The sequence below is a fragment of the Camelus ferus genome, chromosome 8 (assembly GCF_009834535.1).
Source record: "Camelus ferus isolate YT-003-E chromosome 8, BCGSAC_Cfer_1.0, whole genome shotgun sequence".
NCBI classification, from domain to species: Eukaryota; Metazoa; Chordata; class Mammalia; order Artiodactyla; family Camelidae; genus Camelus; species Camelus ferus.
The window spans coordinates 59116856-59131479 of record NC_045703.1 but is presented as its reverse complement, the minus strand read 5'-3'; the positions used below and the strand labels follow the sequence as shown (position 1 = coordinate 59131479).

The window sequence follows — 14624 nt, the reverse complement described above, 5'->3', positions numbered from 1 at the left end:
ATACCCTAAAGAACAGAACATAGGTGTTTATACAAAACTTACGCACAAAAGTTCACAACAGCACTATCCTGTGCACAACAGCCAAAAGACAGAAATGACTGAAGTGTTGATAAATGGATGAATGGATAAACAAAATGTAGTATACCCATATAATGGAATAGTATTCAGCCATAAAAATGAATGAAATACTGATACATGCCACAACATGAATGAACTTTGAAAACAATATGCTAAGTGAAAGAAGCCAGTCACAAAAGACAACATATTATTTGATTTCATTTCTTTGAAATGTCCAGAAGAAGTAATTCCATAGAGATAGGAAATAGATTAGTTCCTACGGCTGGGGAGATAGAGGAATAGTGGGGTGACAGCCTAGGGGAATGAGGTTTCTCTTTTTGATGATGAAAATGTTCTAAATGTGACTATAGTAATGGTTTCACTTACCTAGGAATATACTGAAAACTACTAAAAGCTATTAAACTATTAAAAACTTTAAGCGAGTGAGTTATATCTCAATAAAGCTATTTTAAACATTAATAGCATACCCTGAAATGTGCTTCATTTGAGATTTTCTTGCACAGTAGTCGCTACATTATTTTGACTTCTGCAACCAAGAATTTTTGGTGAAATGCCAGTGTTTCTGTCCCCGTTTCTGATCAGTTAAAGGGTTTATGTGTATCACTGTTTGCTTAAAGTTGAGTTTCTATAATAAAAATAAGTATAGGTAAGACAAAATTTATTTGTGGTCAAGTATTACTTCTTTCTAAAAAGAAAAAAGCAACTGACAATTCCGAATAATTCTAGCAGCTACAGTTTGTCAAAGAAGATGCCTTTTCACTGTCCATCACTGATCCTCTTCAGTACAGCTGCGGGGCCAGCTACAGTGTCTGTTCCTGCAGCTTCTCTCCAGGGAAGCAAAGGATACTATTTCTTTTGGGACTCAAAAAACTTAGGCACTTTCATTCTAGTTTCTCAAATACAAAACCAACTAGTGTTTAAAACCTGGATTGATGACAGGGAATTTGAAGGAAGACAGCATCCAGATAATACATATTTATCTGTATTTTAAAACAATTCATACTGAGACAAGTCTACATTAAAAATAGTTTACAAGATAGAATTCTTTTCACCATTCATGCTGTGTGTTTACAGAACAGTCTGCCATAGATGAATTCCATTTTCTGCCCTTCCTCTACTGCAATGCTACTGTGTCCCCAACCAACCCTATAAGATAAATTTGCAGCTATGAACAAGAATGTCATTTTCTTTTTATGTCAACAATTTCTATTGATAACATCATATTTTATGCATTCATTTCCTAGATTGCTGTCTGGGGCCTGGAGTACTTACTATATTTAAACCATGTGTGATGTGCAGAAGGAAAATTAATTTGACTTTAAAGGTTCAGAGAAACTATTCTGTAACAGACCTGGACCTCTTTTCACATTTTCCTTTAAATTCATAAAACTTAGAGAATTTCAAATTCACTAAAGTTATATCTTTTTCTCTCCTTTTTGACTCAAAATTGTCATGCTCATATGTAATATATATAAAGATTGGCAATTCTGAAAACTAAAGTAGTATAAATTAAAAATGGAAAAGAAAGCCTATCAACTTGAGATCACTCCAACAGGTTCAGTTCCCATAAAGGCTAAATCACATATCCAAGTCTTGATGATAAATCATTAGAGTTTTTCGGCTGTGTAGGATCAGTAGTAAGCCATCTGGCTTATTCAGTTTACATCAGTGTAATGAGTGTTATTCCAAGTTTTTGATATTTCCACAGCTCATAAGTAATGAGGCTACTGGCAGAGGCTGCAACATAATCTAATTTCTGGGGGAGATTTTATTCAATTTTGGTTTGTTCTCCATAGCAAATCAAAGTCTGAATGCCGCTTCAAAATAAATGAAATAATTTCACTAAACTGGAAATACTATGGTCTTCAAGTTTAAGTACAACAATTTGCCCTATTCGTCCATTCACCCCATGTTATGTTTCTGCTCTCCTCCCTCCACCCATTTCAAGGAGGAAAAAAAATCAAGACAACTTATCCCTGCGTAACTTTCCTCTGCTGACTTACTTTCCATTTTTTCTATATGGATTTGTTGCAGCAGAAAGCATCGTTAAAAAGAACAGACTTTGCCATTCTCCAAACTGACTAGAAAGAAGAAGCTGTTTGACCCCAGTTCCTGTGGGAAGAGAAAGCATCATTACTGACTCCTTTCCTTTTTTTCCCCCACGCTACACTTTCTGGTTGCTCCCTTCACCCCATTCTGCGCACCTCCTAATCTCAAAAAGTTGAAAGCCAGCTGGGGTTGCAGCTGTTGGCTGGCCCTTCCCTTGAAACAATGAGGCTTAAGCAGCAAAGCAGATGCATTTTTAAAAGTTGACATTTAAAACATGAAACCATGTACATCATTTTTAAAATACTTTATAAATCTCTTCTCTCTCTCATTTCCCCTCTTTCTCTCAAATCCATAGGAAACTTTCTGAAAGCAATGTTTTACTCTAGAACAATGTTGTCGAACTTAAGCTGGCATCAGAATCACCTAGAAGACTTGCTAAAACAGATTAATGGGTCCCACGCCCACACTTTTCCATTCAGTAGGTCTGGCTGAGACCTGAGAATCTGCATTTGTAACAAGTGTCCAGGTGATGCAGATGCTGCAGGTCCAGGGACCACACACTGAGAACTACTGGCCTAGACAGAACAGTTGCCAAAGAAAGAGAGAGAAAGAAATTAGGAAGTGAAAATTCCAGTTCACATCACCTCCAGTCGTGTGGCTCTGGGAAAGCTGAGTCCCCCGTACATGGAGGCAGTGTTGTGGAGATTAATGCGGGAAAGTGAAATTATGGAAATAAAAATAATCATTTTTTTGCCAGTCAGCTCTTTAGATTCCCACTTGCATCTTGGCTCTATTTCCATTTTGTCTTAAAGTGAATGTAGTGCTAATGCAATGGGCACTTGATTCAGCCAGTTTTGGGTTCAAGTCTTGCCTTACTTACTATGTGCCTTTCAGCAAGTCAGTGAACTTCTTTGCCCTCATTTCTCCCGTATCAAAAATGGGAATAACAACTGAACCCACCTGTCATATTGCTGTGCTAATACAATTTCATCCCTCATGTGCACTGACTAGTACATGCACAATAAATGTTAGTTTTTATCGTAAATGGTCCTATTTCTTGGCTTCCCTGTGAGAATATTCAGTATTTAATGTTAAATATCACACTACCTTTTGGATACAATAGGTTCAGTCATTACTTGAACAAATATTTATCTAGTAGCTACTATGTGTCAGATGTAATATATAAGTATATTAAAAATAATATCCTTTCAAGACCAATATTGCTATAAATATTATTTTGACTTGGAAAACTCTGGCTTTATATGAGCTTAAAAATACTTGTCTCCAAAACTTGGCTAACTAGGGAAATTGAGAGGACGTGTTTACTAACCACAAATTTTGTTTTGACAGACACTAAAATAATAGAATGGAGGAAACAAGGGAAAGTAATTCTGCAGATACCTTGGCCTTATATTACTAAGGGTATATTTTAGACTCTCTTAAAGACCACAAGCCCAGTTTTCCTGAAAACCATTATGTTTATGTAACAAAACACAGGGAACAAATTTGGCCAAGGGTATCCTATTTTCAGTTCATAATTATGTCATTTTTTAACCCATTACATCAGTCAGAAACTTAATGATGAGTCAGTAACAGGAGCAATGTTTAATCCTTCAGTTCTTCGTAGTTCCCTGAGTGAATGGCTATGAATTCACCCTTCCACCATCTGAGCCCCCAAATTTATCAGGAGATATGTGTGTGTGTGTGTATGTGTGTGTGTGTGTGTGTGTGTAATGAAAGCACTAAATTCTGGATACCATATGTAATTGGCTGAATTTTCAAAAGGTTAATGTTTTAGATATTGAAGTTTCTTGATTTTACCCTCACTTCCTGCCTTTGTTCCTTCCTTCTTCCAGGTTTCCGCAGCCCCAAGAAAAGTATAAGAACTGGCAACTTTTAAGAGCTGTGAGGAGGTTTTAGAGACAATGGAGGCCAGCCCCTAACTTTACCTACGAAAAAGCTGAGGCCCAAAGCCAAGTGCTCTTGAGGACACCAAACACGATGTCTTCCTTCCTCATCCACTGTACTTTCTCTACATCATTGGCCTCCATATTTTGCTTAAAAAGAACCTCAACAAAGAATTCATTATCAGAGTTTATGGAGAAAGACCCCTGAGTTTCCAAATGGCCTCCCTCCTGATACCAGTTAACAGTGATTGGTGGTGGTGGTAATAAGTCACCTGTGCGGCACCAGCAGGTATCCGAAGCCATGAAGCTGTGAGACTCCCAGATACGGGACTCAGGGAAAGAAGAGCGTTGACTCCTTAACAAAAGTGCATATGACCCCAAATCTTCTAAGAAACCGGATGCTAAGAATTATTCTTTGGAAATCTACTTGGGCAATATTTCCTTTAATTTTTCCTAAAGTATCTTACAAAGCCGTAGTTTCCCAAAGTTTCTACTGAAAGAGAAGTGTAACTTTTAAAATCTGGGCTTCTCTACACGGAAAAAAGCATTATTTTATCTGCGTGTATATTTCAAAATGCTCTAACACATCTGTCACTTTGCTTAAGTGGTTTTTTTCCTTGGAAAACAATCTGCTATTTAGACCTGTGGCTTCTGCGACGAACGGACTTTTGTGGGTGAGGGTGGCAGCCTCTGGCCGCTGGAGTCATTTGGCCAGTTGCGGTTCCTTTGCGCACTCGCTCCCGTCACGCAGATGCCGGAAGTTTGCCGGGGGCTTAGGTTTATCCCCTTGGACGTTCGCGATTAGCAGGAGCCCTCCCAGCTTCTCCCCTCATCCCCGCAAGAACTCTTCTGGCCACAGACTTATGAGAGATGAGCGTCCTCGCTTAGCTAGGGCGCACGAACCAGCATCGCACCAGGGACCTGAGGGTACGCCTGCCAGGCCCTGGCACCGCTCTCTCCACGCCCTCTCTCTGGAGCCGCTCTCTGCACACCCATTTCCTTATCTCTGCTAAAAATAAGCGGCCTCGCTAGTAATAAACCAAGCACAATCTCCCCCTAAAGTTCAGACTTGAGATACACAGCGCTGAGGATCGTTCGGTCGAAGCAGGTTGACCCGCGTCCCGGACCCCCCGCTCCCCGCGTCTCACTCGCTGCCGGCAGCGAGGTGGGCAGGGGCTGCCCAAGCTAGCTCAGTTACAGCGCGGAGCCTTAAAACTGCTCCTGGACCACTCAGGCCAGAAGGCAGGAGGAGACCCTGTAGGGCAGAATTCGCAGAACGGACTGTGGAGAGGAGCTCAAACAACGGCGCGACTCAGAGCGCTGGACGGGACGGGACTGCGGTCATTAACAATGCCATGGAAGGGCTGCCCTTGAACCCTCGCCTGTCTCCACTCTGCCAGGCCTGTGAGGCTTGTCCTGACAGAAATGTGAATATACACACATTCGTATACACAAACTCACGCCTGCACTCCGCCCCAGATAGGGTGGCGGAGGCGGAGGAAGGTATGCAGCGCTCCGCCCAGGGGTACCTGCCGGGCACCGCAAGCTCGCCGCACCCCCGCATCGGCGCAGACAGACCCACGCGCGGGAGGCAGCAGGCGCTCCGGGCCGCTGCACGGATGCTCGCGGGCGTCCCACCTGGGGAGCCTCTGGGCGGCGGCGGCGGCGGGGTCAGCCCCAAAGTGCCCGGCGCGCCCCCTCTCCTCCCTGCACAACTTCGCTCAGCCGACACCACCCCCGCGCCCGCCTCCTTACCCAAATACTGCCGCAGGTCGAGCAGGAAGCGCGGGGGTCCCCCACCGAGCTGATAGAAGAGGGAGCCCAGGCAGAATACTAGCAGAGTGGCCATGCAGAAACCGTAGTCCCGGAGGGAGAAGCGCAGGAAAGGCAGCGAGGAGACACGGCGCTTCCAGCTGCCCAGGCCGGGAGGGGCGCCCCCCAGAGGGGCCCCATGGGGCCAGGGATCCGCGCCGCCGCCGGGATGCTGCTGCTGCTTCTTCTTCATCGCCTGCTCCGCCGCCTCGCACAGCCTGCCCGTGCCAGGAAAAGGTCACCCATCCGCCTGCGAGGAGGAGAGCCCGGCCGGCCGGCTGCACATGGGCAGGGCCGCGCCGAGGGCAGCCCGGGTGGGGGCGGGGAGGGGCCGAAGTTGCCGGGCTCAAGAGACTTTCCTCGGCATGGTCCCCGCCACCGCGGCCCGAGCGGCCGAGGTGCCCGGCCCCGGCTCGGCGGCGCTGCCCGCGCCCGGCCCTCGCCCGCTAGCGCCCCGCGCCCGGCCCTCGCCCGCTAGCGCCCCCGCGCCCCGCGCCCCGCCGCGCCTCGGGCTCGCTCGCGGCCGCCGGGGCTCGCCTCCAGCGCCAGCGTGGACCCCCCGGCTTTGTGTCTGTCGGTCTCGGCGTGTTTTGTCCCGGTTTAGGCTCCTCTAAAAAACGGCAGGGAGGAACGGGAGGCGGACACTATCCCCTCGCTCCACCTCCTTGACAGGGGTTTTCCTCCTTCTCCTCCCCTTTCTCCCTCCGGCTCTCCGCAGCCCTCTCTCCTCCCTCTTCCCTCCCTCTCTCTGCTCGGGTCTCCGGGTTTCTCTCGGGTGTCACGTTACTGCCTCTGCCTGAAGCAGGGGGGCAGGGGGGGCGGCGATTATTCGCAACAAGGAAGAAAGTTTCTGGGTGTTTTTTTCCTTCCCCCTTTCTCCACAATCTGGCCTCAGTTCCTGCGCCACCAGCGACCTCTTGGGGGCCCCGCTGACTTCCCTCTCGTAAACAGTCAACGGCAGGAAGAAGCACGACTTCTTTTATTACCATACATATTTTTTTTTCATTTCATAAACTTTATTCTCCTTCTGTATCCCGAGTTGCTTACAAAAGGCCAATAATAGGTACTTGGAGATAAGTTGAAGACTTCTGAAACGGTAGAAGAGCAAATGGTGTAAATTATGTTTAAACATGCCCCATAGAGCCAGGCTCATCGCCCCAATTCCTGGAAGAGGAACAGAAGAGAATGCTTGCTTCTTCCTCGCTCTGGCTCTACAGCTGCTTATCCACGTAGCGACCAGAGAGGCAAGGCGAGGATGGGAGGGAGTGTTACAGACCATACTCAAGAAGGTCCTTTCTCTAGCAGATACGAAGAAGAGTCCTGACATACTCATTTCATCGCTGCCTCTCTTCCTGCCAAAGGAAGCTCCTGGACTTGAAAGGGTAGAAAAGCTGCACCAAACACAGATCTGCTGGCGGGGGTGGGTGATGCACAAAAGGGCTGCTCTCATCAGCCACACTTTCAGAAAGAAGAATTTATTGCTAGATCACAGAGCCACCAAGAGTCGGATTGGAAGCTACATTCAAATCTATTTGACCCCCAAGCCCACTATACCAACTGTCTCCCAGCCAGGGCACTTTTCCTAATAATTTGTCTAGTGACTGGAGGATGAGATATAACTCATTTAGCCCAGGCCATCCTTAAGAAAGAGAAATGGAAACTTAAGGTTTCTGGTGCCTCTCATCATCTCCCATTCCCTATTCACTCTGTACATTTCAGAAACTGACAAGCAGATTAAAGGAAGTATCAGGAGCCAGGGACCTCTATGATTCTCAGACAGTTTTCCTGAAAACCTTTATAAAGCTGGGTATCTGAGGAAGCTTCTATGGAAAATTAGGGAATAGGATCCTGAGATCAAAAGTTTACAATTTAATGATAATACAGTTTAGTCATCATCCAGGCATGAGTATCTCTGGTTCCTGATTTGAATGGTGAAGACACACAGATCATAAGCTGGAGACAGTTGTAGATGAGGTGGATGGTGTCACACACATCCATACACGCATACTCTATTTCCCAAGTTTATACTTTTCTGGCCCAATTTCTCATGGATAGGAAGGCTGTTTTGGGACCCCAAGAAAAGGGAAGCCCCTCTGCTCTGTCACAGAAAATCCTAAACAGTGTTAATGGTTTGTTTCACATTTATTCCATGAATCAGAGATTTATTTGGATTAATATGCACATTTTAGAAATGTGAATGCCCGTTAGAAAATTAAGCCAATCAGTCATTGCCTATTAATGTGAATTACTTTAATCAGCACACTGAGTAGCCCAGAATAGGCTCCCAATTAATAATTTTTTAGTTAATGAAGAGGGACTAGGAGATGGGAGGAGCAAAGCAATTATCATAATGTCTCTGAGACCACCTTTGACAAACTGTACCTGTACCTGACGCCTGGGCCTATTCTCTGAATGTTTCTCATTAGATGTAGCATAATATGCAAGATCCTCTGTGCTCACGAGGCCCACTGGGGTCTAGAGACTTCCTTCACAGAATGCCTTGGGACCCTCCCAATTCTTTCTCCTGAGGAAAGGAATCTGAGCAAGAGTGAGACTGTAACAGGGAGATGGAGCAGAAGAAAGGAAATAAACCTCTGAAAAAATAAGTAAATTTGGGAATAAGAGTTTAAAAAACAACAGTGAAAAATTATGAGGAAAATATAAGGCGACAAGGTTTGGCTTAGAAGAATTTTAGAGGGGAAAAAACAGATCAGTTTTTAAGATTGTGTCAATGAGCTAACCACCTAACAAACTTATGGAAGGGAAAGAAAAGATCAAGATACAAAGAAGTTTCACTTGTAGAAAAAATGCTTTATATTTTCACCCCACAAAAACTTAGATGTTTGGATAAAACTTTGTTCTTTGAAAACTTATAAATGTCCCATCAAAAAAGAAAAAAAAAACTTTTAAAGTACTTATACAGATGAATAGTATCTTTATTCAAACCAGTTAATAAATCAACTAATTAGAGGAATTTGTGAACAATATTTATTATTAGTCTTATAACTTAATATACTTCATTTAATGCCTTTATTTAATAGCTTGAGCTTTCTCATCCCTTCTATCACTGATGATTTTCATCTCTCTCACCTGAGCTACTCACTCACTTACAACCTCAGGCCATCATCACCTTCTATCCTTCTCCTTAGGCTTCAAGTGCCCATGCTGGAGCAATTTTCGGCCTTTTCAAGAACGCTCAGCTTTTTAATCCATCACTCATCTCGTGTGTTTACTCCCTTCTTTATCTAGTTTTGATTCCTGATCCATCACTGATCCCTGTCTGTGGACACACGTTCATTCCCTTGATCCTTTCACCTTACATGGCACATACTTGCCTGGCAAAACCCAGTTAAACCCAACAGTGCCACTGGACTGGGCTGCAGAAGACACCCAGTGTTGCTAACTGCTTCACTTTAAATTAGCACAAATTTCCTTGGATGCTCACTCATTGCTGCCCAGCCACCCCATTCTCTAAAATGACTACTTCATACTTCCTTCTCTCTTCTTCTCCCATCTCCACCCTCTATGTCAACCCTTCAGTCTCAGCTGATGGCCTGGCTTCATGCTTTATTGAGGAAATAAAAACAGTAAGACAGAGCTCTCTCATTTCCCCACCAATCTAAACCTCATACTCTCTACCCTTCCTTCTCACTGTGTCCCTCCCTGCTATCAAGGCCAGCCTGCTGCTGCCCCAGACTCTTCATTCCACCCAACCCCAACCCCAACCCCAACCCCAACCCCAACCCACACCCAAGCATGTTTTCTCTCTAGGCTTCTGCATCTCTGTAATTGATGGCACTATCAAATCACTCAGGGGCAAAGTCCAAAAGTCTTCCTTAGTTTCTCTCCTTCCCTCACTCCTGTATCTAACCCATCTGCAAATCCTATAGGCCCTACTTTCAAAAAAATATCCAGCATCTGATTTCCTGTACTACCACTCTTGTCCAAACCACCATCTTCTCTCACCTGGATTATTGCAATGGCCTCCTATATCAGTTATGTTTAGGTTTAGCTCTGTGTAACTGAAAAACCCAAAATAACAACAGCTTAAATAAAATAGAAGTGTATTTCTCTCTAATTAGAAACAAGTCCAGAAACAGGCAGTGCAGAGTTGGTGACACATCTCCATGCTCTCATCAGGGACCCATCAGAGCTTTCTATTCCACCATCCTCAGCTTATGGCTTCATTTTAAAGGTAACCTTATGATTCAAGATGGCCCCTGGAGCTCCGGCCATTATGTTTATGTTCCAAGCTAACAACAGGAGGAAGCAAAAGAGTAAGAAAGACTTTCTCCCAAAGAAGTAGGCTCTTTGTAAGCAGTGTTCCAAAAATGCTTCAAATCATTCTCTTATAGTTCTTGGCCAGAATGGTGCAGAATGTCCAGTTGTAAGGGAGGGCTAGTATATAGAGATTTCAGTTGCACACACGGCTACGACCAAAAAAGTCAGAGCTCCTTTAGAAAGTAAGAGGACAGGTGACTACTGAGTGGCAACCAGCAGCCCCTGCCATTCCTCCTTCCTGCTCCCAGCCTTTCACTCCATATTCCGTCCCCTTCGCAGCAGCCAAAATGTAACTCGTCTGCACAAAACTTGCCAGTGGCTCTCAACATACTCAGGAGCAAAGTCAAAGTCTTTCTAGTGCCCTACAAGGCCCCATGCAATCGGGCCCCATTAGCTCTCTGATCTCATCTGTCACTTTTTCCTTGTCTTCATCGTTTTTCATCACACAGACAAAACTTGTTCCTCTATCAAGGCCTTTCCATTTGTGATCCCCTCTGCTTAGGAAGTTCTTTTCCCCGATCTCTACATGGTTTGCCCTTTGGCTTTCTTCCAGTCTCTGCATAATGTCTGCACCTTACCCAAGGAATCTTTTCTGACTACCCCCAAATATAATGCACACATGACCTGCATTCTTTATTCCCTTGACTTTCTTTAATTCTCCATAGAACTTACCATAATCTGAAATGTTGGTATTTTTTATTTGTTGTGTATCTCTCCTCACTTAAAATCAAGCATTGTGAGGGCCATGATTTTATCTCATTCATTGACTGTTCTTTCCCCAGCGCCTAGAATAGTCTGACAGGTAGAGGTCACTCAATAAATATTTTTGAATGAAAAGGTTAGTTTCAATATGAAGGATCTGAAGTTCAGTGGGTCAAATCTCATTATTCCATGGCTGGCCAGCTGAGAATGAGAGGTTGGGGGGCAGATAGAGAGCAGGTCTGCATCTTGCTGGAACATTCAAATGATCATCAAAAGAATTGTTTGAGATTAAAAATATATTTATTGAAAGAAAAAAATGAATAAATGAATGAATGAATAAATGAATTCCTTACCACCCCCATGACCCCTAGTCTAATTAGCAATTCAACTGTTTCTTGTAATTAAGAATGCCTCATGACATGGAAACAACCCAAGTGCACATCAATCAATGACCTGCTTAAGAAGAAGATATATATACAATGGGAAATTACTCAGTCCTAAAAAGGTAATGAAATATTTTTACCATTTGCAGCAACATGGATAGACCTAGAGAATATTATACTTAGTGAAGAAAGTCAGACAGACAAGTACTGTATGACATCACTTATATGCAGCATTTAAAAACTAGTACAAATGAACTTATTTACAAAACAGAAACAGACTCACAGACATAGAAAACAAATTTATGGCTACAAAAGGGTAAAGGAAGAGGGGTAGAGATAAATTAGAAGTATGGGATTAGCAGATACACACTACTGCATATAAAATAGATATGCAAGCATTTACTGTATAGCACAAGGAACTATATTCAGTATCTTATAATAACTTATAATGGAGAATAATCTAATATATGTGTGTGTGTGTGTGTGTGTGTATAAACTGAATCACTTTGCTTTGCACGTGAAGCTAACACAATATTGTAAATCAACTACACTTCAACTTTTTTAAAAAAAGGAAAAGAAAAAGAATGCCTCATGGAATCATAAAAGGAATATGAACCCATGGTGGGTTCTGCCAGGTGTAACCATTCACCCTGGCAGAAGTACCACTTATCTTCAGGACTGTTGCTAATTTCAAGGACTGGGACATTCACTCTCTTGGAGAATCAAGCTCTCTGAGCTTTGGCCTTGAAGACCACCAAGGTTGTGTTCAGATCCTCTTCTTTTACTGCTCTGCTGAAAGTAGGGCTGTTTCAGGACAGTTTTTGAGTTGGAATGCCCCTAATGCAATAATGGTAAATCACAAGCCAGCCTGCTCTGTTCCTCTGCCTTAGATCTGAGAAGTCAAATGAAAGAATGTTTAATAAGCATTGAAATATCACTGGTTTCCAGTCTTGTGGGTCCCTGGTCCACTGAGTCTAAGGGAACTTGGTCTTAGTTTCCCTGTACACTCCCAGTGTACATCCTTCTGCACGTAGCTACACACATAGAGAGAACAAGAGGTGCTCTCCACCCAGGCACCCCCGTGATTCTTCTCCCTCTCTTGAGGAGACCAGGCATAATAAACACATAAACGAGCAAGCAAGTAAACGAGTAAAGAAAGCATTAAACCAAAAGGCCCTTTAAATCTCAAGTATTTTGTAATTAAAATAATAGCTGAACTATGCTAGTATTGAGAGTATTGCTTTGTTCCTAGCATGTTCTAATCACTTTACATGGATTATCATTTAATGCTCACAACAACTTCATGCCGTAGGTACATTATTCTCCCTGTTTTACAGATGAGGAAGCAGACAATAAGAATAACGAGTACCAGCTACCAAAGACCTAGTCCGGGAAGGCTTCCCGAAGTAGGATGAGTAAGATTTATAGTTGGGCAGTAGCCCAGAGGACATGCCAAGTAATGAGAACTAACTGAGAAAGTGCGGGGAGGTGTCTGGGGGACAATGGCAACCCTGCCTGGAGAGGGAAAGCGGAGGTCTGTGAAGCTGCGTCACTGCTAAGAATGGGGGACCCCAATCACAGGAACCAACTGGAGTTGTGTCCAAGGGCTCTTTAGAAATTCTCCCTTTTGAGCCAGTGCCTGTAGGCCTCTTAGCTCTTAGACAAGTTTTCGGCAGAAATTCTTGATTCTATTTTAATTAAATAGATGCTCAGAGAAAACATTAATATAGGGAATGCATAAAAGACAGACATGGCTTAGATTTTGCAGAAAGAAACTATTTATCCAAAAAGGTACTGTTAAGTGCAGACACCATTTCATAGTCCTAACAGAGCACAGTACAAGCCTAGTTGTTGCAATGTGGTGAAATCCTCCAACTCTGAGACAAGGGTGGGCCTACAATGGGTATTTTCTTGCTACAGTGAATTTTCTTTAACAGTCTTTGTTTAGTCTACATAAAAAGCCTTAAAAATTAACTTTGTTAATAATTAATGAAAAAAGAAAATCCCTCTTAATATGTCCAATTATTGAATATCTTACCTTTCTAGTAAGAATTCTGTCACTTTAACACTACAGATTGCTGTTTGGACCATATTTTTAAATCTTGGCAGTACAAATTATTACACTAACTTTAGAGTGGATTGTCTGGCTGATTAATTTTTCACAATGCTCATAAGAGGTTCTAAACTACACTCAATTTTGTTTAGCTTTTTCTTATAAAAGTTTTGACCAGGCTCAATCTATGTTAATATAGTATTAAATCAATATATTCTTTTCAATCATCTAATAAATACACATTTAGCACTATTATGTGCCTACCACTCTGCTGATTGCCACGAAGCAAAACAGAAAAGTATAATACCAGATGTTCAGCCTTCAAAGAATTTGCCATCTTTTCAGGAAGACAGGATTGTCGTAAGTGAAGAAATTTGACAATAATGCAAGGCAGCATATAATTATATGATAAACTGTTTGTTACACATTGTAAACAGTAAAGTCATTCAAATATTTAGAGAAGCTCGATATTCATTTCCAGAAGGAATAATTTTTCTTTAATTTTTGAAATTGTCTTCCAAATCTTTGTCCTTTGGCGGTACAATTGATTTTTGGATTTGAGAGTTACTTATAGGCAAATAAGATGAATAAAGTAGATGACCCAATTGGTGATTATTTTTGGTCCAAGAGTAGTGTGACTCTGAACTCAGAGTTATGATTTCCTTGTGCAGCTTTTACACTAACTATATCTGATGCACATTATCAGTGGGGAGGAAGTCAGATGTCAGGCCAGGGAGATCAAGGAGTCTGCAGGGGGCAAGAAAAGCCTGGGAAAGTGGGAAATTACATGGGGCCTCTATAGACATTCTTTCCAATAACCAGTTGAATAATTCTTTCTCAGATGAGTTTCATGCAATGTATTGTCATTGGTTTATTATAAAATATGCCTGTGTTCTCCATGAAGCTAAGTATGAATATGATTTCCAATATATTCATTTATCACAAGATTTTTTTTTGCCTTTAATTAGTTAGTTCAGTGATTTGATTGGCTCATCTGCCTTGCTTAAAAGGCATGAAAATACAGTGATGGGATTTTTTAAAAATTATTAATCCAAATGAGTGTTGTCTCATTCAAACTGTGGATATTTAAGTCCCAATGCTATTGCCTAAAAATATAAGAATATGACACTTTCTTTCCTGTAACTGATCACGTCTTACTCAGGTCCTGTTCCTTCAAGTGGTAGGGGTTAGAGGTGGCAGGAATTGATCTAGTCAGCCTTTTCTGGTTGGAAACAATCTCTTTCAGGTTGCACTTACAGTACTTAGTCACTTGGGGTTAATATTCATTCAAACTCAAGGTGCAAGCTCCTTGCAAAGGCTCCCTTTCTTCCTGGCTCAGATGGTTCCATGCAGGAAAAG

At 42.7% G+C, this 14624-nt stretch overlaps 1 protein-coding gene across 2 annotated transcripts in view; it reads right to left on the bottom strand.

The window, feature by feature from the left end:
* Positions 1-14624, bottom strand: part of UST (uronyl 2-sulfotransferase) — a 385158-nt gene that overhangs the window by 265074 nt on the left and 105460 nt on the right. The window contains exon 1 of one of the 2 annotated variants that reach the window (XM_032485117.1): positions 5790-6570. The exons of the other annotated variant lie outside the window; for it this stretch is intronic. Coding sequence (XP_032341008.1) covers positions 5790-6039 — 250 coding nt within the window. The 5' untranslated portion in view covers positions 6040-6570. Of the gene's footprint in view, positions 1-5789; positions 6571-14624 lie in introns of those variants that run through there. 2 annotated transcript variants of the gene reach the window in all.